The 26865-nt window shown below is 46.8% G+C and overlaps 1 protein-coding gene across 1 annotated transcript; it reads right to left on the reverse strand.

Annotated features, from left to right (window-relative positions):
- Positions 1 to 290: 290 nt before the first annotated feature.
- Positions 291 to 18316, reverse strand: LOC140406644 (probable pleckstrin homology domain-containing family N member 1; the record flags this gene model as incomplete). The annotated part of the gene is made up of 6 exons (XM_072494649.1): positions 18101 to 18316; positions 15178 to 15280; positions 9336 to 9482; positions 5782 to 5862; positions 4967 to 5054; positions 291 to 430 (listed from the first exon to the last, which is right to left on the reverse strand). Coding segments are annotated over exons 1-6 (636 nt in total), but the record flags the coding sequence as incomplete, so codon positions are not given.
- Positions 18317 to 26865: the final 8549 nt, after the last annotated feature.

The following is a 26865-nucleotide window of genomic DNA, read 5'->3' on the forward strand; positions in this document are numbered from 1 at the left end:
TGACCCAGAGCCAGGATCGAACCCAGGTCCTCAGCGGCGTGAGACAGCAGTGCTAACCACTGTGCCACCGTGCCGCCTGTTCTTATGCGGCATCTTCCAAACCCATGACCACTACCATCTAGAAGGACATCCCGTTATAGCCTGGGAGCGACCGGAATAATGTTTGGCAGCAGAGGAAGAAAGGTCCATTGCGGCTTCTTCTCCTGTTGGCTCACATCCACTTTTCTCTCAGTCTAACCCCCAGAGGAGAATGTCGCTCATGTGTTAACCAAAAGGTAATGCAAACTTACATTGAGCGTTCTGCATGGTTGTGCTCGAGATGAATCTACAACCTTGCTGTTCACTTGTCTTTGCTTGTTGAGATGATAAAGCCACTCCTTCACTTGCTCCTCAGTGGAACAGTAGACTGTGAAGGGATGTAATAGTGGTCCTGCAGACAGATGAAGCAAATGTTTAAATGCATACCAATTGTAAGCTCCATAACGCTGAAGCATGGCACACCTCTGGTTTCTTGCCCGATTCCCATCGCTCCACCATAAGCAGCAGCTCCTTCTGCGATCTAGACCCGAAGCTCCGAAATTCTCTCCCTAAACTTCCCCAGCCCTCCCCATCTCGCTTCTCTTTCAAGGCATTCCTTAAAACCTGCCTCTTTAAGCAAGCTTTTTGCCCTCATATCTGCTTGAGGGGGGTCAGTGTCTGGTGACACACCTCTGAAGCACCTTAAAAGCTGTGTTAACGGTGCTATACAAAAGCAGCTTGTTGTATTGATTTTTGCAAGCCTTTTCTTGAACAGGGTTATTTTGCCTGCCTTTCATAGAACATAGAATGCAGCACAGAACAGGCCCTTCGGCCCTCGATGTTGTGCCGAGCCTTGTTCGAAACCAAGATCAAGCTATCCCACTCCCTGTCATTTTGGTGTGCTCCATGTGCCTATCCAATAACCGCTTGAAAGTTCCTAAAGTGTCCGACTGCACTATCACAGCAGGCAGTCCATTCCACACCCGAACCACTCTCCGAGTAAAGAACCTACCTCGGACATCCCTCCTATATCTCCCACCCTGAACCTTATAGTTATGCCCCCTTGTAACAGCTACATCCACCCGAGGAAATAGTCTCTGAATGTCCACTCTATCTATCCCCCTCATCATCTTATAAACCTCTATTAAGTCGCCTCTCATCCTCCTCCGCTCCAAAGAGAAAAGACCTAGCTCCCTCAACCTTTCCTCATAAGACCTATCCTCCAAACCAGGCAGCATCCTGGTAAATCTCCTTTGCACCCTTTCCAATGCTTCCACGTCCTTCCTATAGTGAGGTGACCAGAACTGTACACAATACTCCAAATGTGGTCTCACCAGGGTCATGTACAGTTGCAGCATAACCCCACGGCTCTTAAACACAAGCCCCCTGTTAATAAACGCTAACACACTATAGGCCTTCTTCACGGCTCTGTCCACTTGAGTGGCAACCTTCAGAGATCTATGGACATGAACCCCAAGATCTCTCTGTTCCTCCACATTCCTCAGAACCCTGCCGTTGACCCTGTAATCCGCATTCAAATTTTTTCCACCTCGCACTTATCAGGGTTAAACTCCATCTGCCATTTTTCGGCCCAGCTCTGCATCCTATCAATGTCTCTTTGCAGCCCACAACAGCCCTCCACCTCATCCACTACTCCACCAATCTTGGTGCCATCAGCAAACTTACTGACCCACCCTTCAGCCCCCTCCTCCAAGTCATTGATAAAAATCACAAATAGCAGAGGACCCAGCACTGATCCCTGTGGTACATCGCTGGTAACTGGTCTCCAGTCTGAAAATTTTCCATCCACCACCACCCTCTATCTTCTATGTGATAGCCAGTTACTTATCCCATTGGCCAAATTTCCCTCTATCTACACCTCCTTACTTTCTTCTTGAGTCGGCCATGGGGAATGAGGTGTAGAAATTTGTAAGGTTTTTCATGGTCTATTTAAACCATGACTTTTTTATTTGACTCACAGCTGTTTTGAAAAGGACTTGGGAGTCACTGAGAGCAGACATACAACCATCTCCAGAAGGGATTTCACGCTGCCGGAGTTACACACAGGCTGCGGTATAACTCCAATCTCATTCAGACTCATACTTTAGCGGTTTAAAAGATTGCCTGGGAAATGAAGGTTGAACCTTTTAAGATCAGCAGAGAGCTAACAGTCTCATCTAGCCTGTAAAAAGAATTCTCCTCAACTCCCCTCTAATCCATCACCCAATTACTTCAAATCTATGCCACCTAATGATTGAGCTCTCCACTAAATGGAAATAAGTCAGTCCCATCCATTCTATTTAGCTACCTCATAATTTTATACACCCTCGATTAAATCCCCCCCGATCTGATATTAATATTAATGTAAATATTCTGATTATTGGCAAAGGCGGTCATGTTGAACACTCGATGCAATCAATACATCATCAGAAACTCACTGAAGGAGCAATGATTTTGATGTAAAGACGGAAAATGCATTGACTGATAAGTTGTCCTTGATTACCAAATATGGTACAGTCTACTTTGTGCATATGATAATTTGATCATTAAAAACATTTTTTTTTAAAGAGTACTCAATTAATTTTTTCCAATTAAGGGGCAATTTGGCGTGGCCAATCCACCTACCCTGCACATCTTTGGGTTGTGGAGGCAAAACTCACGCAAACACGGGGAGAATGTGCAAACTCCACACAGACAGTGACCCAGAGCCGGGATCGAACCTGGGACCTCGGCGCCGTGAGGCAGCAGTGCTAACCACTTGTGCCACCGTGCTGCCCCTGATTGGATCATTTTTGATAAGGATATTACAGCACAGTGGCAGGCTGCTTGGCTCAAGCAGTCTCTAATTATTTTGTCAAACGGTAATCGTTAAACGGCAATCATTTTTATTTCCTAACTTTTTCCAATTAATTTTGCGTGAAACAAAATAGCCTCTTCATGGTACACCGGAGCTGCAGTTTCTAACATCGGAATGTCACTGGCTTTGGGAATGTCGTGAGCATCAGAGTTACTGATTGCAGTGAAACCAGTTATAGTATCCCTTGGGAATGTCACTTTAGTAACCTGAGGAAGCCAGTGGTAAGGGAACAGAGGTTTATTTAACTATATACAATATTCTGCTCAAGGCAGTAACTCACTCCCAGTACAGTCCTTGCTGGGAGAATAAACCACACCAGACCCTGCTTTGGGCCGGCTTTTACGTTCATTTGTAACAAGTTACAGCTGGGTGGGCTCTGCCCGCTATCTGGTAAGCTCATACACCACGAGTCGTACAATGAAAGCCAAGGTCACAAATTTCTGCTTTCAATGGCAAACTGTGCAATTTGATCCCCAAAGTCCCATAAAAGAAAAATGGATGTTGGCTCCCTTGGTCAGTGGCTCTGCACATGGTACATTAACGATAACTTTCCGTGCTAAATTGACTCTTGAAAAGGTTAAGTTTGTACTGAGGGGAAGGATGGAGGGGTTCTACAATTCATGGGCGTTATTCATTATGCACGTTCAAGAACTGGATAACATTGAACATTAGTTGAGGGGGGGGTGGGTGGGAGGGTTGGGGGAGGGGGGCCGGTGTGTGTTAATGGTGACTATGGGTGATTCCTGATTCCTTTTTGTCATTTGTTTATGTGAACATTCGGGCTACTATTTGGGGTTTGGTGGGAGGATGGGATCGTTGTTGTTGATATGGGGATTGACATTTTTGTAACTGATTATTGTTTATTGTTGGTGGGTGTAAACTTGGGAGAAAATGTGAAAAAGGAGGAGAATACATTTTTAAAAATTTTTTAATAAACTTTCCGTGCTAAAATCGAACAATTTTTAGAAATCTCATTTAAAGTTTCAGGAGCTTAAAGAATTTGCCAATGAGTTAAAAATCGATCTTTTTTGAAACATGTTAAAAAAAAGTTAAAATTTAGAGCACCCAATTATCCACTTACTCTGCTCATCTTTGGGTTGTGGGGGGTGAGACCCACGCAGACACGGGGAGAATGTGCAAACTCCACACGGGTGGTGAACCAGAGCCGGGATTGAACCTGGGACCTCGGCGCGTGAGGTCGCAGTGCTAATCCAGTGCACCATCGTGCTGCCCGGGGGGGGGGGGGGTTAGTTGAGAGGGTGGGGAGAAAATGGGAGAGGGAAAGGGAAGACAAAGATCTGAGGGGGAGGGAAGCACGCAGCTTATGGCGCCGTGGACCCGGGCTCGAACCCGGCCCTGGGTCTCTGTCCATGTGGAGTTTGCACATGAAATGAAATGAAAATGAAAATCGCTTATTGTCACAAGTAGGCTTCAAATGAAGTTACTGTGAAAAGCTCCTAGTCGCCACATTCCGGCGCCTGTTCGGGGAGGCTGGTACGGGAATTGAACCGTGCTGCTGGCCTGCCTTGGTCTGCTTTAAAAGCCAGCGATTTAGCCCTGTGCTAAACCAACCCCTGTCTCCCCGTGACATTCTCCCCGTGTCTGCGTGGGTGTCACCCCACAACCCAAAGATGTGCAGGGTAGGTGGATTGGCCACGCTAAATTGCCCCTTAATTGGAAAAAAATTATTGGGTACTCTAAATTTATATTTAAAAAAAGAGCTGGGGGGGGAATGGCTGAGGGAAGGGGAGGATGGGGGTGGGGGGGGGGAGGAAAGGAGAGGGCGAAATGGAGAGGGGACGGGAAGGGGGAAGGAGAGAAGGAAAAAGAGAGAAGAGATGAAGAAGGTAGAGGGGGAAGGCCGAGAGGAAGAATAAAACATGAATAGAAATTCAGAAAGGGAAAATTAAGGACAACACGGGTGAAGAATCCATTCGCTCATTAAACAGAAACTTGTTACATAAATCTTGTGCCAATTGTAATCTTCAATAATGACCCTTCAACATTAAAGGATTTTTGGCCGTAAAAGGTAATTAAACAGAAATGACATTTTAATTGGACCATTTAGTACCCAATTTGTTTGCTACATACCTGTAATTTGAAATGTGTGGTTCTGCTCTGAATTGCTGTTGGTATTCTCCATGCTATTCCCCATAATCCCTGCTAAAGGCAGCGAGCCCTAGACACAGATAATCGAAAGATGGGATTACATACAATGCATATTACTGCGTTTGTGAATCACCCAATTCATAATTAAAGATCCTTCCACCGTGAAATAGCATGATGAGTGTACAAAAGGTGAGCACGCTTTTTTAAAACTCCTTTGTACACTATTCCGCATTAACCTATTCATTCATTGATAACACACATGCCGATGTCACGGTCTTTTCCAGTGATGGGCGATGTTTTTTTAAAATAAATTTAGAATACTCAATTTTTTTTTCCTAATTAACGGGCAATTTAGCGAGGCCAATCCACCTACCCTGTACATCTTTGGGTTGTGGGGGTGAGACCCATGCAGACACGGGGAGAATGTGCAAACTCCACACAGACAGTGACCCAGAGCCGGGATCGAACCTGGGACCTCGGCGCCATGAGGCAGCAATGCTAACCACTGCGCCACCGTGCTGCCCAGAACGGTTTGAGCCCAATTGACCCATTTTCAGACAAAAGCAACGTACTGCGGATGCCGGAATCTGAAACGGAAACAGAAAATGCTGGACAATCTCAGCAGGTCTGACAGCCTCTGTGGAGAGAGCATGCTGACGTTTTGAGCCTGGGTGACTCTTTGTCAAAGCTTTAGTGTTATCCAGACTCTAATCGTTAGCTCCCTTCTGACTCTTCCTCAGAGGTGTGTATGGGTCTATGTTCTGGTATGCAGCTTGATGGCTTTAAGTTAGAGTTACCTGGTATGTGAAGCCACGGAAATCCTCAGAGAGAATAAGCAGGTGGTTCTGGAATAATGCCAAGCATCTGTCATTGATATCCTATAATAAGAGATACAAATTTCTTTACTAGAAGGACTCCAGTAAGAGTATATCAGGCCCTAAGCAGTGAATAAATATTGATGCACATAAACAGACGTAACACACAACGGTTCGATGCCCCATTTTTAACAGAAATCGAGAGAAGGTGTTCCTCTGGAATTAATGGCCTAAAGAAATTCCACACTTAAAATTCACATGTTCTAAACTTACCTAATTCCGACGTTTCGTTATTGGATCATTAACTCGGGCAAGCAGTCAGATATATGAACAGATATATTAACAAAATGTGGGCGGCACGGTGGCACAGTGGTTAGCACTGTTGCTTCACAGCTCCAGGGTCCCAGGTTCGATTCCCCGCTTGGGTCATTGCCTGTGCGAAGTCTGCGTGGGTTTCCTCCGGTTTCCTCCCACAGTCCAAAGATTTGAAGGTTAGGTGTGGTGGCGCGATGGGGTGGGGCAGTGGGCCTAAATAGAGTTCTCTCTCAGAGGGTCGACGCAGACTCGATGGGCTGAATGGCCTCCTTTTGCACTGCAGAGATTCTATTATATGGATTTCTCCCATTCACCAATAACCCTCTAAGTTTGCTGACTTTGTGACGTAGCTGAGCAACTTCCTGAAACACTTGACATGGAGAAAAGTACACTGTGTGGTTAAATGATTAAATGGTTAAATCATGGAATTCCCTGCAGTGCAGAAGGAGGCCATTCGGCCCATTGGGTCTACACCAAACTAGACCCACTCGCCCACCCTATCCCTGTAACCCCATAACCCCACCTAACCTTTGGACGGGAAGAATCTACAAACTCCACACAGACAGTTATCCAAGGCCGGAATTGAACCCGAGTCCCTGGTGCTGTGAGGCAGCTGTGCTGACCGCTGTGCCCCCCCCCCAATGGTTAAATGCAGCAGCGCGTCAGCACCCAGGAATAACCAGTTCACCATTTCTTTTGAATAAGGAAAAAGCATTGACATTGTTGCCTCCCTGCTCTTACTCGAATGGTGATGTGAGATTTTGAACATCATGTTAAGCCGGTGGAACAGGTTCGCATCTTTGTACAAAAAGTGACAGCCAACTCTTTCCAGCGTTTTCTGCTTTCATTGTAACAGTATAGATGTTTGCACAAATCCAAAAATATTTTGGGATAGGATACCTGAATAATTGTGGCGCAGTGGGTCACATCCCTACCTCTGAGCCTGAAGCTCTGGGTTCAAGTCCCACTCCAGGGGCGGGATTTTCCAGTCCTGGCCGCCTGCGGCATCTTCCAGTCCCGCTCAAGTCAATGAGCTTTTTGGCTGGCTCGCAGCATCGGCCACCCGGGAATGTGTCACGACATTGGGACCGAATGTCCCGCCCCATAGTTTGAAGGCCAAGGAAGGTAGGTTCATCATGAGGCCTCCAAATAAGTTGAGTATCAACTTGTAAATCCTTTCCTCCACACACCAATGGTCAGTGGCAAGTGAGGGAGAAATTCCAGGTCAGGCATGTGCTGGAAATTAAGTTAGAGTCTATACCATCATTGTCCATAACTCCAGATTTCAAGATGCATGAACAAAGAACATGTTGGCACAGATTCCCTGAGTGAACCATCACCATTAATTGGAGACACAGGGTGCAATTTCACGGAAAGAAATAGAGTCCCATTTTGGTCGTGAATAGGGGGGGCTCGCGAAGCCTGCAGCGCTAATAATGATCCCGCTATCAAAAAGGAACGCCCCTCCGAGACCCCACTTACCTCACCTCCAGGACTGACGAGCCCTTTTTAAATGCTGCCCTGATCTTTCAGCCCCCTTCAGCCACCCCACCGTGGCGTCTGGACCACTCCAACATACCTCTGAGGGGGTCCTTGAGCCCTCCTCACCCCACCTCTTAAAAGCAGGGCACACCCGGGGCCGGTCCCTGGCACGGGCATCCTGGCACCTTGGCACTGCCAGGTGGCAGCGTGTGCCAGGGTACCAATCTGCCCAGAGCCTGACCACCCGGTGGGAGGGCCTCCGATGGCATGGGAGACCCCCGTAGGTGGTGTTACGCCTGGTCCACGTTTGTGTAGACACCACGGTGAGGTTTCCCAGGAGCAGGTGTTCAATCCCGGGCCTTGGGAAAATCAGGTGCAGACATATTTAAATGAGCCAAACGGTGAGGTGTTCCAAGCGTCGCAAATCTCACGAGAGACCTTATGCAAGATTTAACGGCCGCATTGCTTCACCGAGTCGGGGGCTAATGTGCCAAGTGTCGTGTGGTTGGGTGGAACAGGCGACTTTGGGCTGTTCTTCATCACTGGGGGTTTTCCTCACCTCATGTCTGGGTCTGTTGTCGAGTAATAGATAGAGTCTGATTGTGGTGATTAGTCATCAACCATTATGTCATGTGACTAGCCAGGATGGCAGAGGCAAACTGGAGGTCCCTGGGTTTTTTTGTTCCATCCAGCGACTCCAATGTTCCCAAATTCTGGGATGGGACTGAAACCACAACCTTCTGAGTCAGGAAAGAGTTCCGTCCACCCAGTCTATCTGGTAACGTAACATGGGTGGAATTCTCCTGCCATTCGCTGGCAGCGGGATTCTCGGGTCCCACCGGCAGTGCACCTGTCGCCCGCGGGTTTCCTGTCGGCGTGGGGGAGGGGGAGATGGGGGGTGGGGGGGGGGGGGGGGGGGAAGAGGAGTTCTTCAAAGGAAATCCCATTAACAGTGGGGGAAACAGAGAGTCCCGCCACCATCAAATGGCGTGTCACCTCCGACCGCCGAGATATACACAGCTGGGGGGACTGGAGAATCCGTGACTGGAATTGTGTGCCTTTGTCAGATTAACCTCGCCTCCCCCCCTCCCCTCCTCACTGAGAACAGAAATATTGGTTTCATCTCAGTGGTGATGACGCCTCTCAGTCATTCTGCACTATGGATGAATCAGTCCTGACATAAGAACGTATGAAAAAGAAACAGGAGTAACTCCATTCGGCCCATTGAGTCTGTTCCACCATTCGTAGGATGATGGCTGATCTTTTGCTTCTATACCCCTCGATTCCCCAAGAGACCAAAAAGCCCTGGCCACCTCAGCCTTAAATATATTCAACAATGGTTCATCCCCAAACCTCCGGGGTGGAGAATTCCAATGATTCACACACCCTTTGAGGGAAGAAATTTCTCCTCACCTCAGACATAAAATGATTTGCCCCTTACCCTGAGACCCTCCCCATCTCCCCCATGCTTTAGATTCCCCGGTCAAGGAAACGACCCCTCAATGTTTACCCTGTCCGGTCCTTTCAGAATCATGTATGTTTCATGGCGAGCATCTCTCCTTTTTCTAAACTCCACACAATGTTGACCCAATTTACTCCACCTCTCTTCAGAGGACAATTAACTCGACCTCTTCAGCCCAGGAACCAATCTGGTGGCCATTCACTTGCCGCTTCCAATGCAAACATGTCCTTCCTTAGACACGTATCTGAAATCCATAAGTAATTATGGAATTCCTTACCTTGCAGGGTTGACGGCAGATTTTAACGCTGGAATAATGAATCATTTTCCCCAGGTCTTCCAGCTTCATCCCACTTTCATTCCACGCTATGATGGGGTTGTTGAGTAGTCTACATTCTATATCCACTTTATCATTTTGTTTTGGTTCCTAAATTAAATACATAAATGAGTCAAGATTTATCATGGAGTCGGCAATGGGAATTAATCACAAATTAAAGACACATTGAGGGAATAATTTTAACCCCAAATAAGAGCGGATTTGGGTGGGGTGGGAAATTAAAATGTTTTAAAAAGTCAAAGCCATGTCTCGTGCGTTCCCTCCACCCGCACAAAAGCAAGATTTGATCGAAGTCTTCAACAGGAAAAGACAGGTTAGATAAAGATAAACTGTTTCCACGAGTTGGAAATTCTAGAACTAGGGGAGCATACTCTAAAAATTAGGGTCAGACTATTCAGGAGAGATGTTAGGAAGTAGTTCTACACACAAAAGGGTGGTCGAGGTTTGGAGCTCTCTACAAACGACAATTGATGCTAGATCAGTTGCTAATTTTATATCTGAGATGGATAGGTTTTTGTTTAAGCAAAGATATTAAGGGATATAGGCCAAAGGCAGGTATATGGAGTTGGACCACAGATCAAGCATGATTTCATTGAATCATTGGAATTCTCAAGGGGCTGAATGTGCTACTCCTGTTCCTATGTAACACGGAGGTGTAGACGGTCAATCCATTCCAAGGAGGTGGGTGGCACATTTAAATATTTTAATGAGACTGCAAGCCTGACATCATTCCTTCATTTTAGGGTTAACCCTGCTGACCATGTTTTCTGAGCCCCTGGAAACCTGGCAGCTAAAGGGAGGCGAAGACTGCTGGACCCAGAAGGTAAGTTCCATTCCAGCATCACTTGTGGACCAGGAGGAGAAGTGCTTCCACTCACCCAGCCCTCCAAAGGTTCCTTGGAAACCACACCCGCAATCATCCAAGCCCTGCCCCAAAACCTTCTTAATTGGAGCAATCCACTTGCTTCTGAGCCAAGGTAACCTCCCTGACCTTTTAGACCCACAAGCCCAGCCTTTCTAATCTTCCACCACTACTCTCCCACCACCAATTCGTCTTCACCGACCTGGCCTCTGATCTTCCCAACGCTCCCTGGCTTCCAATCCTCACTCCACCCTGACCATTTTGATTTTGCCCCAAGGCTTGATCCCCAAACCACCACCCCACCTGCCACTAATTTACTCCCCTGCCCCTCACCCTGGTGAATTCTATTTAAAAAAATAATAATTTAGAGTACCCAATTCTTTTTTCCAATTAAAGGGGCAATTCAGCGTGGCAAATCCACCTACCCTGCACATCTTTGGGTTATGGGGGGCAGCAGGGTGGCACAGTGGTTAGCATTGTTGCCTACGGTGCTGAGGACCCGGGTTCGATCCCGGCTCTGGGTCACTGTCCGTGTGGAGTTTGCACATTCTCCCAGTGTCTGCGTGGGTTTCACCCCCACAACCCAAAGATGTGCAGGGTAGGTGGATTGGCCACGCTAAATTGGCCCTTAATTGGGAAAAAAAAAGAATTGGGTACTCTAAATTTATTTTAAAACTAATTAAACTTCAGGTGGATGCTGCTGTTTTCTTTCCACTTGCACGCACACTGCGTACGCAACGTACTCTAAATTTATTTTAAACATAAATAAATAAATAGCAATCTTTGGGTTATGGGGGTGAGACACACGCAGACACGGGGAAGCATGTGCAAACTCCACACGGACAGTGACCCGGGGCTGGGATCGAACCTGGTCCTCGGTGGCGTGAGGCAGTAGTGCTGACCACCGTGCCACCCACTGGTGAATTCCACCCCCCCACCCCAGTATAATAGAGCCCACCACCTGTCATCAAAGCCACCCACATTCTTTAAAATGACCTTGATGAATCAGAAACCCCTGTAATCTCCCTTCTCTAGGATTAAGGCATGTCTTTCAGTTGAAGTCATGCTGCATAATATTGGTAACTCACATATTAGTGCGGTCTGTGAAACTGGTTTGTCCTCTATTTTAAACCGTATTAAAAGGATTAGCACCTTAGTAAAACACGACAATGGATGCAGGTATTTCATTCCAGCAGCCTAAAGCATCTGTTATTGATATTCCACAACACCATTTCGTCCCCCAAAACTGCTAAAAATATCTTTCACACTGCGCTGTTATCGAAGATATGGGTTCGCTTCTTTTTAGTGGAGCTCCTAACCGTCCAGGAACAGAGGAGTGAAGATGGAGTGTGAAACATCTTTTGAATCATACTGGTGCGTCAGGAATGCCAGGAGAGGTTTCAGAAAAACTGGGCTTACTCTCTCCCACAGGATTGCGGCCACAAGCTTCGGGAGCCCAGACCTGACACTGTTAGTGAGTTCAAACAAAAAAACTGTGAATGCTGGAAGTTTAAGAGAAGGAGCCTGTATTGCTACAGCATCTTTCACAACCTCAGCACGCCCCAGAGCAATTTTCAACCGAGTATTTCTTGACGTGTTGGAATGTAGGACATGTGTCAGCCAACCTGTGCACAGCAAGCTCCCACAAACAGCGACGGGACAAGTGACCAAATAATCGTATTTAATGATGTTGGTTGAGGGTTTAATATTGGCCAGGACATTGGGGAGAACATCCCTGCTTTCTTCAAAATGGGACTTTTGTGATTTTATAACGGGATGCAGGCACCAATCCCTCATAAGTGAGTTCAAAGGGCAGCACGGTGGCGCAGTGGTTAGTGCTGCTGCCTCACGGCGCCGAGGTCCCAGGTTCGATCCCGGCTCTGGGTCACTGTCCGTGTGGAGTTTGCACATTCTCCCCGTGTCTGCGTGGGTTTCGCCCGCACAACCTAAAAGATGTGCAGGGTAGGTGGATTGGCCACGCTGAATTGCCCCTTAATTGGAAAAAATGAATTGGGTACTCTAAAAATGAATTGGGTACTCTAATAAGTGAGTTCAAAGCAGACAGGGGACTTCAATTCTGCAGCTCTGCCAAAATTTTTCCAGCTGGCGGGATCGTCCTGCCCCGCCGACAGTGACTCCCTGTCCTGGGTTCCCCGATGGTGGAGGGCACGAACAACGGGAAATTCCCATTGACAGTGGCGGGACTGTAAGAGACCACCTTGTAGTTTAGGAAGAAAGCTAGGGCGGCATGTGACGCAGTGGTTAGCACTAGGACTACAGCGCTGAGGACCTGGCCCCGGGTCACTGTCCGTGTGGAGTTTGCACATTCTCCCCATGTCTGTGTGGGTTTCACCCCCACAGCCCAAAGATGTGCAGGTTAGGTGGATTGGCTATGGTAAATTGCCCTTTAATTGGATAAAAAAAAATTGGGTACTAGAAAGAAAGCTAGGTTATAAACTCCACCTTAATTAAATTGACAGGGTGAATATCTGAAATGTCATAACTCATCATTTCTCTTGAAGGATGGCTGACAAGTTGTGAACATCCAGCCATTGCTGTTAAGGTGTTTGGCAATGCTGGGCATGATTCTGATGTATATTTATTTTTTTAATGTATTTTATATCCTTACATATGTCCCAATGGGGCACTTTCCTAAACCTCTCCCAACTCTTCACGTTGTTAATACCAAACCCGACAGTCAGCAGTAACAAAAGAATAAGGAAGCCTTGCACTATCCCTCAACATTAATTGGCATTTATTTTGTGCCTTTGATGTGGCTGGGCCCTGTCAGTACATCCTCGAGGCAGGGTGATTGAAAACTTTGTTCAGAACCAGCAAAAGAGACATTCAATACCATAACCGCCTATAGCACATGCACACCTCTGCAGTCTATCAGTCAAATCTTAACTTATCACATTGCATCTCCAGAACTGCATCTCCAGAACTGCACTGTACAAAACACTAATGTTAAATCTATTGACGACACAGTAAGGATGGCTACAGTGGGAGTCACTTGGCTACAGTGGATAGCGCTCTTAGCGCTGGGACAGAAGGTTTGTGGATTCAAGTGTCACTCCAGCTAGGTCCAACTACCAGCTAACTTCCCGGTGCCATACTGCTGCCATGCTGAACCAGGAGAGGTGCCTCCTTTTGAATGAGACGTTAAAGATCCCTTGGCACTACTTTCGAGAGAGGAAGTGAGTACTTCCTGGCGTGACGGGCAAAAAACATCACTGAAACCAAATTATCCAGGAATTATCACATCGCACTTTGTGGGAGCTTGCTGTGCACAAATTGGCTGCCCCCATGGTGGGCCGCTTCTGCTACCGGAAAGCACGCCGTGCAGGCCCGGGGGGTGGGGGGGGGGGGGGGAGAAACAGTGTGTCTCCCAGAGTTATACCTGGAGTTGTGGGTTCAGTGGGAGAATTGAGTAATATGAAGAAAAATGATCGATTTAAAAGTAATATGTGACGGTCTCACTGATTCTAACATGTTGAGGAAATTCACGTGTTGAGGAAAGTCACCTAGCAATACTGGTGCCTCAGTTTCCACGAAGGAGTACAGGAATATCAGTCTCAATGCCGGCTTGCTGTATTTAGACTGGTGGTTCCTGTACAGGTGCAGCTTGGGGCTCGGAGAGAGCCGCTTACAGCTGGAATTCGCAGAGAGAACAAGGGACATGACAGACGCCGCAATAGCTCAGGGAATGACACCATCTATCGCCTGGTAAAACTTGAGCCTTTACAGCGAAAACAAACAGCGGTGTCACCATCTCGGAAAGAGAAGCAAGGTGGACCCATTAAGGATGAGTTGCGGGCTTGTTCCTCACTGAAACTGTATCTCATCGAGCAGGCACAGCCTCAGGAACAGTCTGGTATCACTGTCTGGCTTGTCATCTGCAGCTTCTATCATTTGCCAATTAACCTATATGTCCACTCATTATCCACCCTGCTATCGGTGGAAGCAGCAGCCCCCAATTTCCTCTTGTCAAATCCTCCCCCGGCTCTTCTTGCAATGGTGCCAGGAAATCTTCAACTTCTTGACATTCAGACACGTCCTTTGTTTACGGTCTAATCCAAAGGACAGCGCCGCTGACAATGCAGCCCCCCCTGGGCTCTGCACTAAAGTACTAGCCTATATAATGAAATCAAATGCCTAGCGTGAGCTCAGGTTTTCACTTCTATGGTACAACATGGCTACGCTTTAGCACTGTGGCTTCACAGCGCCAGGGACCCAGGTTCGATTCCCCGCTGGGTCACTGTCTGTGCGGAGTCTGCACGTTCTCCCCGTGTTTGCGAGGGTTTCCTCCGGGTGCTCTGGTTTCCTCCCACAAGTCCCGAAAGACGGGCTTGTTAGGTAAACTGGACATTCTGAATTCTCCCTCAGTGTACCGGAATAGGCACCGGAGTGTGGCGATGAGGGGATTTTTGCAGTAACTTCATTGCAGTGTTAATGTAAACATACTTGTGACACTAATAAAGATTATTATTATTAGAAGTACTTCATTGGTTGTAAAATGCTTTGTCTTAAAAGTCATGAAAGGCACTATACAAATGCACACAGTTGCAAGGCGCTATACAAATGCACATCTTTGCTTTTACTGAAAACACATTGGTACTGAATGGATTAAATGAGGACAATGTAACATAGCAAGGGGGCCTGTTATTCTGCATTGTTTCTTAATGTCACAGACATAATAATAATAATCACTTGTCACAAGTAGGCTTCAATGAAGTTACTGTGAAAAGCCCCTAGTCACCACATTCCAGCGCCTGTTCGGGGAGGCTGGAACGGGAATTGAACCCGTGCTGCTGGACTTGTTCTGCTTTACAAGCCAGCTATCTTAGCCCACTGCGCTAAACCAGCCCCCATTTTAAATTTGCATGTGATGGTTTTAAAAGATTTGAACGAACGGCATCTTACCTTCGCTGGGCGTGTTTGTGCCTGTGGGGTGAAATCAGGTTGATTCTGATCAGTTGCTGGCTGCTTTTTCACCTTGGCATAAATATCCGGCTGTCCTTGATCCCTGATCAAGAGACAGCAATCAAAGTAAGTTACTGGAGTTACTGTACTGTAATACATTTCAGCATGCAAGTACTCTGGAACATTCAGAAACATGATGAAGTTGGACTTGTGCTACATGATATTAAGCAATACTTTTAACTGACAATCCCTTTGCTATTTTAACAAAGGAATTTGTGTATATTCTGTGCTTATCAAGGTGAGGGATCTTTATGCTGGTGGATAGGCACTTGACTGCAAAGTAAAGTCGGCTCCTCAGGTGCGGTATATCTTCCTTTGTTTGCAAAATTTGTTGAAAGAGTTAGCGTGAGTTTAAACCAGGAATTATGCTCAAAGTTGGCCAGGTCCGAGGTCCTCGCAGTTTCGATGTGACATCTATTCCTTTCACACATCGACTCCATCATTGGCTGTCCATTTGCAACATGGTCTGTCAAACCTGTGTTTTCAGCACAGAATGAAGATACGTGACAGCGTTGGCTCATTCCTTTCATCCTGGTTCTCTGCACATTTTCCTGAGCATTCATTCTGGGGAATAATACAAAATTGTCCTTGGCCACCTTCACAATAGTCCACCAAATGAGGTCATGTAGAAAAAGAGGCTGCACGTCCCATTTAGTAGCCTCTATAGGGGAGGCGGTGACACAGTGGTATTGTCACTGGACTAGTAATCCAGAGACCCAGGGAGTAGTTCATTGTGTAAAATTATGATAGGAATAGATAGAGTAGACAGGAAGAAAGTTTCCCCCCTTGTTGGAGGGATCAATGACCAGTGGGCTAAGATTTAAAGTAAGGGGGCAGGAGGTTTAGAGGGGGTGTGAGAAAAAACCTTTTCACCCAAAGGGTGGTGGGAGCCTGGAACTCGCTGCCTGAAAGGGTAGTGGAGGCAGAGACCTTCATAACATTTAAGAAGTATTTAGATGTGCACTTGCAATGCCAAGGCAGACAAGGCTATGGGCCCAGTACTGGAAATGGGATTAGAATTGTTTTCGACCGGCGCAGATGCAATGTGCTGATAGGCCTTTCCTGTGCTGTAGACCTTGATGACTCTATGGTAATTGCCAATTGTGGTCATTTAAAAAAAAATCCAATTAAGGGGCAATTTAGCATGGCCAATCCGCCTACCCGGCACGTCTTTTGCGTTGTGGGGGTAAGACCCACACAGACACTGGGAGAATGTGCAAACTCCATACGGGCAGTGACCCGCGATCGGAATTGAACTTGGGTCCTCAGCGCCACCATGCTGCCCATCTATGGTCAATTACGGGCAGTGATGCCAATGATGTGCCGACCACAACCATTTCAATCTGCAGCCAGCAGACAATACAATATCACACAAGTAGTAGGGAAATATCAGAACAAAAGGGACCGTCATTTTTGACAACAATACTGAGGGCTTTTGATGGGACAAATAATAGTTTTTTCCCCCTGGTTGGTGCATCAGTATGTAGAATATCTAAATTTAGAATAATCACCATTCGGTTGAAAGGCAAGGATCTGTGGACATTCTATTTTTAAATAAGGCAGTTGTCAGGAGACAGAATACCTTCAGACAAAGCGAAGGGCGCAGAATCCACCGAAGCTATTGCAAGGAATGTGGGGAAATATTTTTAGAAATGAAAATGTTGAAGGGTTTGGAGAATTTCTGATTGAACAGTAAACTCCTTCTGTCAAGTCCACGAAGAGGAAAACTTTAAACAGGAACTAAAACAGGCAGTACTTTTGCTCCATTAGATAATCAATGAAAACTGTGATTATGCTAAAAGAAATAATATGCACTAACTGCTCTGTAATCACACATCAGAGCACCTTCTTTGCCGAGAACACCATCTCTCTCACACTGTATTCTTTCTTTTCTTAAAATTTAGTGTACCCAATTCATTTTTTCCAATTAAGGGGCAATTTAGCGTGGCCAATCCACCTACCCTGCGCATCTTTGGGTTGTGGGGGCGAAACCCACGCAAACACAGGGAGAATGTGCAAACTCCACACGGACAGTGACCCAGAGCCGGGATCGAACCTGGGATCTCGGCGCCGTGAGTCAGCAATGCTAACCCGTGCTGCCCCTTGCACTGTATTCGACAGAAGGGACAAGACAATGTATCTCATGGTGTCAAAAAACTAAATTTACCCTTCACCAACCACCCAGAAAAGGGAATGCAATTGAAAAATCAGAGTGAGGGGAGATTTCGCCAGCTTGAAGTTCTTTTTGGCAACGCACTGGTTAACAGGTTCAGCCAAATGCCTTTTTGAGTATCATTTTCGCACCCTCGTTAGTCCCCATTGAAAAGAAAGTGGGACTCGCAGCAAATGAACCAATGCGCCACTTGGGGGACATTAAATCACGTTCAGTCCAAAAAGGAATTGGACTAATGTCCAGGTTCACATATCAATCACTCCAGCTGCGCTGTCCAGCTGGATCTGTGATTAGGTTACAGTCTTGTCACTCACTCCCATTCTGAATAACTCTGCCCCTTCTACGGGTTATCTCGAATTCACTTAGCGCTGTGTTTTACTTTGCAACCGGAGTGCCAATTTAAAATCCGTGTGCTGCTTTAACTATGTTAGAGTCTAAGCCGGGTCTGGGTCTGTATTAACTATTGCCCACTGCTACTAAGAAATCAATCCTATCAGACAAATCTGTCTGGGGGGCATTGAAACATTTTGTATGTTCACAGTGTCCCGTTTAGAGCTTCTTGGTGTTTGACACTGTTACACAGCTCGAGTTCCAGCTGGGGCAGTTTCAATGCTGTGCAACTGAAAAGGTGCCTTATGTTAAATAATCTGCTGCTGCTCACACTGATGAAGAGATTTTAGGTCTACATACCATCCATTCCTCGGTGCCTTTGCCCTCTTCCTTGAGCGTTGCCTCCTCTTTGGGATACAAGAGAGCTTGTTGCCCATTCTGCTGGAGAGGTCTGGCTTGCAACCTCCAAATCCCCCAGTGTCAAACGCGAACTGGCGGTGGTGTGCTGACTGCTTGCTCGCTACTAGTGTGTTCAACTCAGCCCCTCTGTTTCCGGTTTGAAGTGAATGACTCCAGTGGGTGGGGACGTGGGGAGTCAACCTGAGTCAAACCTGACAGGTGGGTCAAAGGTCTTATTTTTCCCAGCTGAATGTGACACCAAAATGCCTCACAGGTAAATGAACCCTGAAAGGGTCGTTCTCACGTGGGAAGATTTTGTGTGTGTGTGTGTGTTATGGCTGGCTTCATTGTACAAGCCTGCTGTGTGTGCAGTCCCTGCTATATACCACCAGCTTTACCTACAAGCAGAAAGCGTGTGAGTACATTACCTCCCAGTTATTAATTTGGCTGAAAAATACTCCCGAGTGTCAAGTAACATTAATTGCTTCGTAACCACTGTGTGGGGTACATGTCGGAGCCTATCATTTCACTGGGTGCTATTGTCAGTGTGTTGATTAGCTGATAAGGAGAAGGACTACCTCGCTATTCGAGCCCAGCACACCTGTGGATGATGAAACCTCACAAACCTACCACCCAACTCTTAGCTACGCCCGGAGAGAGAGGTGAAAACCAGTTTTGGACAAAAAAACATCTACTTGGGAAACTCCTCTCTGAGGCAATCGCCAAGGCAATCAAACAACAGATCAGAAATGAAGCAATTGCCCCTCCAACTGGGATATGCCCTCTGGCGGGGGGCTATTTGGAGGGTCTCAGCATCAGTGGGATAGGAAGAACCTGTCAGCGGAAAAGGCTGGAAAATTCAACCCTTTGTCTAGAGGTTTAATATTAATAATCGTTATTATTTTACAGGCGTAGCCCCGATGCTACCATCCCAATTCATTAAAAGTACCATCCTCAATGACAGGGAATCCCAGTCCATCAGTGCTAAAGGCAAGGCTGAAACATTTGCAACCATCTTCAGCCAGAAGTGCCAAGTGGATGCTCTATCTCGGTCTCCTCCGTTGGTCTCCAACATCACAGATGTCAATCTTCAGCCAATTTGATTCACTCCCCGTGATATCAATAAACGGCTGTCGGCACTGGATACTGCAAAGGCTAGGGGACCCTGACAACATTCCAGCAACAGTACTGAAGACTTGTGTTCCAGAACTTGCTGCCCCCCAGACAAGCTGTTCCAGCACCGCTACAACACTGGCACCTACCCAGCAATGTGAAATATTGCCCAGTTACGTCCTGTACACGCAAAAGCATGACAAATCCAACCCGGCGAATTACCGCCCTAGCAGCAAATGGTGCAAATTTCCTTGCCTTCCCACTTCTATGGTCGTCCCCATATACAGTGGTGAAAATCCTGCACCTTACACAGAATACCATCTCCATGTACTCCTCAGAGGCAGAATTGGACAGAGGCAGGTGATACAGTCAAAAAGTGAGACAAAACAGGAGGATGACTTCCAATATTGGCCAAAGGGTTAAGCAGCGTGTTAAAGTTGGAGAAAGGATCAGTTTAATAAGGACACGGGGAGTCCACATGGAGTAAAAATAAGAACAAAGTTTTATTTATGAACAATATATAAATATATATATATACACACACATTTCCTGGTAGACCTCTATTGAATTACTGCCTGGTTGGTGCCAGGGGAATGTGGGAGGACACAAAAGTATCTCTGAAGTTATAGGGGCTGAGGAGGTGACAGAGATAGAGAGGGACAAGGTCATCGGAGGATTTGAAAAGGCACATGAGCTTTAAAATCCAGATGTTGTTGGACTCTGAACCAATGTAGATCAGTGAAGATGGGGTGATAGATGTGCATGACTTGGTGCAGAACAATAGATTCACCAATGTAAAAAATTCAGGTTGATAAATAAGTAAGTTGATTTATGTCAATTGGTATATCGGACCTATTTTCCTGGGACAATCAATGTGACACTCTGTACCCACTCAGCATGGTGACGCAGCGGTTAGCACTGCTGCCTCACAGCGATTGAGCCCCGTGTTCAATTTCAGCCTTGGGTGACTGTCTACATGGAGTCGGCACGTTCTCCCCGTGTCTCGTGGGTTTCCTCCGGGTGCTCCGGTTTCCTCCCAAAGATGTGCAGGTTAGGTGGATTGGCCAATCTAAATTGCTCCTTAGAGTCCAAAAGGATAGGTGGGGTTACTGGGCTATCAGGACAGGGCGGGAGGTGGGCCTAGGTGAGTGCTCTTTCAGAACGTCAGTGCAGGCTCGATGAGCTGAATGACCTCCTTCTGCACTGTAGGGATCCTGAAGCACTGTAACTACCCTTTTTCAGGGCAGCACAAATATAATAACCAATCAGTGCCCAATTAAACGAATGTTGCATTCAATAAAGAAACAAAACCAACTACATTGAGTTGTTACTGTGAGTGTCCAAGGCAAAGCTGCAATTTCAAAGATTAAAATTGGAAAGAAAATGAGCACCCACATGCAAAAGAGGTGAAAACTATTGGTGAAAAGTATCTAGAATTGCATTTATGTACAGGTAGCAAAAGGGAACTAATGGGGTTGGTGGCTGACATGCTTCTGCCTAAACCCAGCTTATCTGGTTTCTCTGCTATGAAAGAACAAAGCTTTCCAGAAATTTGATGCAATCATTGGCAATCACGACCAAGAATGTTCCGTGTATCACGTGCAGCTAGCCCTGTTACTCATTCACCTTCTGCTCGTCTTCTCAGTAACAGAGGCCTGATTCTATCGACTTTTGTAACCGTGCCGTTTTGTTTACCCTCATCCTCTAGCAGAAGCGTAGGCACACTTTGTTTTGGTGAAGGAACGATTCCAATGGTAGGGTTAGGCTAATTGCGTCTGGCACCTTCAATACGTTAGAAACGGTAAGGTCATCCCAGCTGCGAGTCAGACTGCTGTGGCTTTCCACGGCTAGTTTTACCTGCCGCCTTTGCCCCCACCCCAAAGGCTTGGGGCAAACAGAGTGGTGGCAACGTAAAAATGGCACTGGATCACTTAACATGAAATGAAATGAATGAAAATCACTTATTGTCACAAGTAGGCTTCAAATGAAGTTACTGTGAAAAGCCCCTAGTCGCCACATTCCGGCGCCTGCTCGGGGAGGCTGTTACGGGAATTGAACCGTGCTACTGGCCTGCCTTGGTCTGCTTTCAAAGCCAGCGATTTAGCCCTGTGCTAAACAGCCCCTGTTCTGTTAATGCTGACGCCTCCCCCCCAACCGCAGCCATGTTGCGTAAAGTCCTAAGGAAGACAGTCAGGTTCATACCAAAGGCTACTCGCAATACGCAAATCGTGGTACACAGGAACCCGATTTCAATTTTGAGATACGAATGGGCAGAACTTCATCACCATTATGGGGCCTGTCAGCAGCCATTGAAGAACATTTTTTTGTCAGGGTGTGTAAGAGGATGGGGCATTCTGTTCAAGGGACCACAAAAAATAATCTGGCCCCAACTGAGTCCAAGAAGGGAGTAACTTTTACGACTAAGAACGATCTTGAGTGGCGGGGCAGGCAATGCTGTTCCCTACATTGCAGATCAAAGTTTCACCAATCATTGAAATGTCCGAAATCACAAAACGGGTTCATTTATGACTGTCTCTATTTGCTGGGGAAGTTGAGTGTCACTTTTTGTTGCTCGAAATAAGTTCCAAACCCTCCTTTGTCCAACAGTTTTCTGCTCGAAATCCAGGAATCCTCATTAATTTTTTTAAAATATTTTAGAGTACCCAATTCATTTTTTCCAATTAAGGGGCAATTTGTCGTGGCCAATCCACCTACCCTGCACATCTTTGGGTTGTGGGGGCTAAACCCACGCAAACACGGGGAGAATGTGCTAACTCCACACGGCCAGTGACCCAGAGCCGGGATCGGGTCTATGGGGACCTGGGACCATGGCGCCGTGAGGCTGCAGTGCTAACGCACTGTGCCGCCGTGCTGCCCTGGAATCCCCATTAATAAATCATTCACATTGAGATGACCCACCTTTTTATTGAGAAGCCTGATCAGTGGCATCAAACACAACAGAGAGACTGCAGGGCTCCAACATGAAATGAGTTTGGGTTAGGGTTAGTCTCAATCCAGCTCCTCAGGGCAAGATCATTCGATTTGATTTTTCAGGGCGGTGACTAGGTGTGTAGATGAGGGCAGTGTAGTTGATGTAATCTACATGGACTTCAGTAAGGCTTTTGACAAGGTCCCGCATGGGAGACTGATCAAGAAGGTAGGAGCCCATGGGATCCAGAGCAATTTGGCAAATTGGATCCAAAATTGGCTTTGTGGCAGAAGGCAGAGGGTGATAGTCGAAGGCAGAGGGGGATAGTCGAAGGCAGAGGGGGATAGTCGAAGGTTGTTTTGTGACTGGAAGCTTGTGTCCAGTGGTGCCCTGCTGGGCCCCTTACTGTTTGTAGTCTACATTAATGACCTAGACGGGAACGCGGGGGGGTATGATCAGTAAGTTTGCAGATGACACATAAATTGGCGATGTGGTAAATAGTAAGGAGGAAAGCATTAGATTATAGGTTGAAGTAGACGGGCTGGGCAGATGGGCAGAACTGGGGCAAATGGAATTTAACACTGAAAAGGGCATTTAAAAGTTTATTGGATAAACATATGGATGATAATGGCATAGTGTAGGTTAGATGGCTTTTGTTTTGGTGCAACATCGTGGGCCGAAGGGCCTGTACTGCGCTGTATTGTTCTATGTTCTATGTTCTAAAAATGTGTGAGGCGATGTATTTTGGGAGGACTAACAAGGAAAGGGAATATACAATGAGCGGTAGGACTCTAGGAAGTACAGAGGACCTTGGAGAGCATGCCCAAAGATCCCATAAGGCAACAGGGCAGGCAGATATGGTGGTTTAGAAGGCTTTTGGGATACTTGCCTTTATTAACCGAGGTATAGAATATGAGAGCAGAGAGGGTATGATGGAGCTGGATAAAGCACTCATTAGGCCACAACTGGTGTACTGTGTGCAGATCTGGTTGCCACACTATAGTAAGGATGTGATTGGACTGGAGTGGGTGCAGGGGAGATTCACCAGGATGTTACCTGGGCTGGAGCGTCTCCGCTATGAAGAGAGACTGGTTAAGCTGGAGCTGGTTTTCCTCAGAGCAGAGAAAGCTGAGGGGGGACCTGACTGAGGTGCACAAAACTTTGAGGGATAGGGTAAAGGAGAAGAAACTATTCCCCTTAGTAGAGGGGTCAGTAACAAGGGGGTATAGATTTAAGGTCAGGGGCAGGAGCTTTAGAGGGTGATGGGAATCTGCAACTCTGCCTGAAAGGGTGGTAGTGACAGGAACGATTAAAAAGTTTAAGAAGCATTTGAAATTCCATAGTATAGAAGGCTATGGACCAAGTGCTGGAAAATGGGATTAGAATAGATAGGTGCTTAGTGGCTGGCACAGACAGGGTGGGCTGAAGGGCCTCTTTCTCTGCTATAGAACTCTATGACTCTATGATATGGATCCACAGCAAGAGCTACACCTATTCTGGCACGTCACTCGGTAATCTATCTCACGAAATATTGAAAGTGGATACATCTATTTTCTCTTTAGCTCGATGCTAAATGTTCTAATAACATGTTAATTTTATCCTTCATTCGCAGTGGTTAGTGCTGCGGCCTCACGGCGCCGAGGTCCCAGGTTCGAACCCGGCTCTGGGTCACTGTCCGTGTGGAGTTTGCACTGTCTGTGTGGAGTGAAGACTGCACACTCTCCCAGTGTCTGCATGGGTTTCCTCCGGGTGCTCCAGTTTCCTCCCACAGTCTAAAGATGTGCAGGTTAGGTGGATTGGCCATGATAAATTGCCCCTTAGGCTGGAGTTACACGGAGGGGGATTGGGCCTAGGTAGGGTGCTCTTTTGAAGGGTCGGTGCAGACTCGATAGGCCGATTGGCCTATTAGTGCCCTGTGGGGATTCTATGATTCCCCTTTCAAAATCCCACTTGCTTTTGTCAATTCTTCTGTGCCAGTTCTCAGTGACACGCACTGTGTGAGTACAACTTCCTGCCGAGAACACAAGATTGCGGAATTAACCACAGCGGCTGCTATTTAAAATTAGATATCAGGTATTTTATGATACCTTGAGGAAATGATAAGGCTTTATAATGAATGTAAGCCATTCATCTTCCTTTCTTATCGGCAATACCAACAGCGGCCTGTATTTACATAGCAGCTTTAACATTATAAATCTCTCAAGGAGCTCCACAGGAGCAAAATCAAACAAAATTTGACATTGAGCTACATTGGATTAGATTGGTTTGGATTTGTCCCGTGTACCGAGGTACAGTGAAAAGTATTTTTCTGCCTGCAGCTCAAACAGATCATTTAGTAAATGAAAAGAAAAGAAAATACGTAATAGGGCAACACAAGGTACACAATGTAACTACATAAACACCGGCATCGGGTGAAGCATACAGGGGTGTAGTGTTAATCAGGTCAGTCCATAAGAGGGTCATTTAGGAGTCTGGTAACAGCGGGGAAGAAGCTGTTTTTGAGTCTGCCCGTGCGTGTTCTCAGACTTTTGTATGTCCTGCCCGATGTGAGAAGTTGGAAGAGTGAGTAAGCCGGGTGGGAGGGATCTTTGATTATGCTGCCCGCTTTCCCCAGGCAGCGGGAGGTGTAGATGGAGTCAATGGATGGGAGGCAGACAGGCTTGGTCAAAGAGATAGGTTTTAAGGAAAGTCTTAAAGGAAGAGAGAGAGAGACACACACAGAGAGGGTAAGGTTTAGGGAAGGAATTCTAGAGGTTAGGGTCTAATCCAGGCAGCTGAAGCCACAGTTGCCACTGGTGGAGAGAATTAAGGGCATAGGGAAATGTGTAAGAGGTCAGAATTGAAGAGCAGAGATTGTGGAGGGCTATGGGGCTGAAAGAGGTTGTAGAGATAGTGGAGGATATGTCCATGGAAGGATTCAAACACAGGGATGGAAATGTAAAAATTGAGATGTTGCCGGACTCGGCACCAAAGGAGGTCAGCGAACACGGGGATGATAACACATCACTTGATCTAAATGTTATCAATCGCTCTGTATCAGTCGGGGGGGGGGGGGGGGGGGGGGGATGTGGCACAGTGGTTAGCATTGCTGCCTAAGGCGCTGAGGACCCGGGTTCGAATCCCGGCCCTGGGTCACTGTCCATGTGGAGTTTGCACATTCTCCCCGTGTCTGCATGGGTTTCACCCCCCCAACCCAAAGATGTGCAGGTTAGGTGGATTGGCCACACTAAATTGCCCCTTAATTGGGAAAAAAAAAAAATTGGGTACTCCAAATTTGAAGAAAAACAAAAGCTCTGTATCAGTCAGTTTTTTTCTCAGGTGGAGAATATTTGATGTAGTTACTCATCGGCAGTTATGACATAGTGGAACATTGAGGTTTGGCACAGTTGTTCCACAGTTCTCCTGATCCTTGCACAACACCAAACATGCCCAAACAGCTTCCAGTTTTGGCGTGGAGTCTGTAGAGGTAATGCAGATCTCTGAAGACCAGCGGTTGTACTAGGCAGAAACTGTTTTAGTCACCTGCTAAATCTGTGGTGATTTCATTAGGTAACCTTCATTACATGACATTTTTGTAAACGGTTTGAATTCCAGGAAAGATTTAAGCTCTATCCATGAAAGAAATGAAGAAAGTCTTGCAATTATACAGCAGCCGGGACTTTCGCCCCATCCCCCCATGCCCCTCCTCCCGTGCGGTACTTGCCATTGGCCACCAGACAGATCTTTTGGTCCCGTCGAAGCCAATGGCCACTTGTGTTGCTCACCTGAGCGAATGAATCTCATTGAGATACAAGTTCAAGATATTTCGGAGACGGTTCACTGTGTCTGAGATATGTTTCACAGTCTCTTAAGATACAGTACGAAGTCTTACAACACCAGGTTAAAGTCCAACAGGTTTGTTTCGATGTCACTAGCTTTCGGAGCGCTGCTCCTTCCTCAGGTGAATGAAGAGGTCTGTTCCAGAAACACATATATAGACAAATTCAAAGATGCCAAACAATGCTTGGAATGCGAGCATTAGCAGGTGATTAAATCTTTACAGATCCAGAGATGGGGTAACCCCAGGTTAAAGAGGTGTGAATTGTACCAAGCCAGGACAGTTAGTAGGATTTCGCAGGCCAGATGGTGGGGGATGAATGTAATGCGACATGAATCCCAGGTCCCGGTTGAGGCCGCACTCATGTGTGCGGAACTTGGCTATAAGTTTCTGCTCGGCGATTCTGCGTTGTCGCGGGTCCTGAAGGCCGCCTTGGAGAACGCTTACCCGGAGATCAGAGGCTGAATGCCCTTGACTGCTGAAGTGTTCCCCGACTGGAAGGGAACATTCCTGCCTGGTGATTGTTGCGCGATGTCCGTTCATTCGTTGTCGCAGCATCTGCATGGTCTCGCCAACGTACCACGCTTCGGGACATCCTTTCCTGCAGCGTATGAGGTAGACAACGTTGGCCGAGTCGCACGAGTATGTACCGCGTACCTGGTGGGTGGTGTTCTCACGTGTAATAGTGGTATCCATGTCGATGATCTGGCACGTCTTGCAGAGATTGCCATGACAGGGTTGTGTGGTGCCGTGGTCACTGTTCTGAAGACTGGGTAGTTTGCTGCAAACAATGGTTCGTTTGAGGTTGCGCGGTTGTTTGAAGGCAAGTAGTGGGGGTGTGGGGATGACCTTGGCAAGATGTTCATC

The sequence above is a fragment of the Scyliorhinus torazame genome, unplaced genomic scaffold, assembly GCF_047496885.1.
Source record: "Scyliorhinus torazame isolate Kashiwa2021f unplaced genomic scaffold, sScyTor2.1 scaffold_745, whole genome shotgun sequence".
In the NCBI taxonomy this organism is placed as follows: Eukaryota; Metazoa; Chordata; class Chondrichthyes; order Carcharhiniformes; family Scyliorhinidae; genus Scyliorhinus; species Scyliorhinus torazame.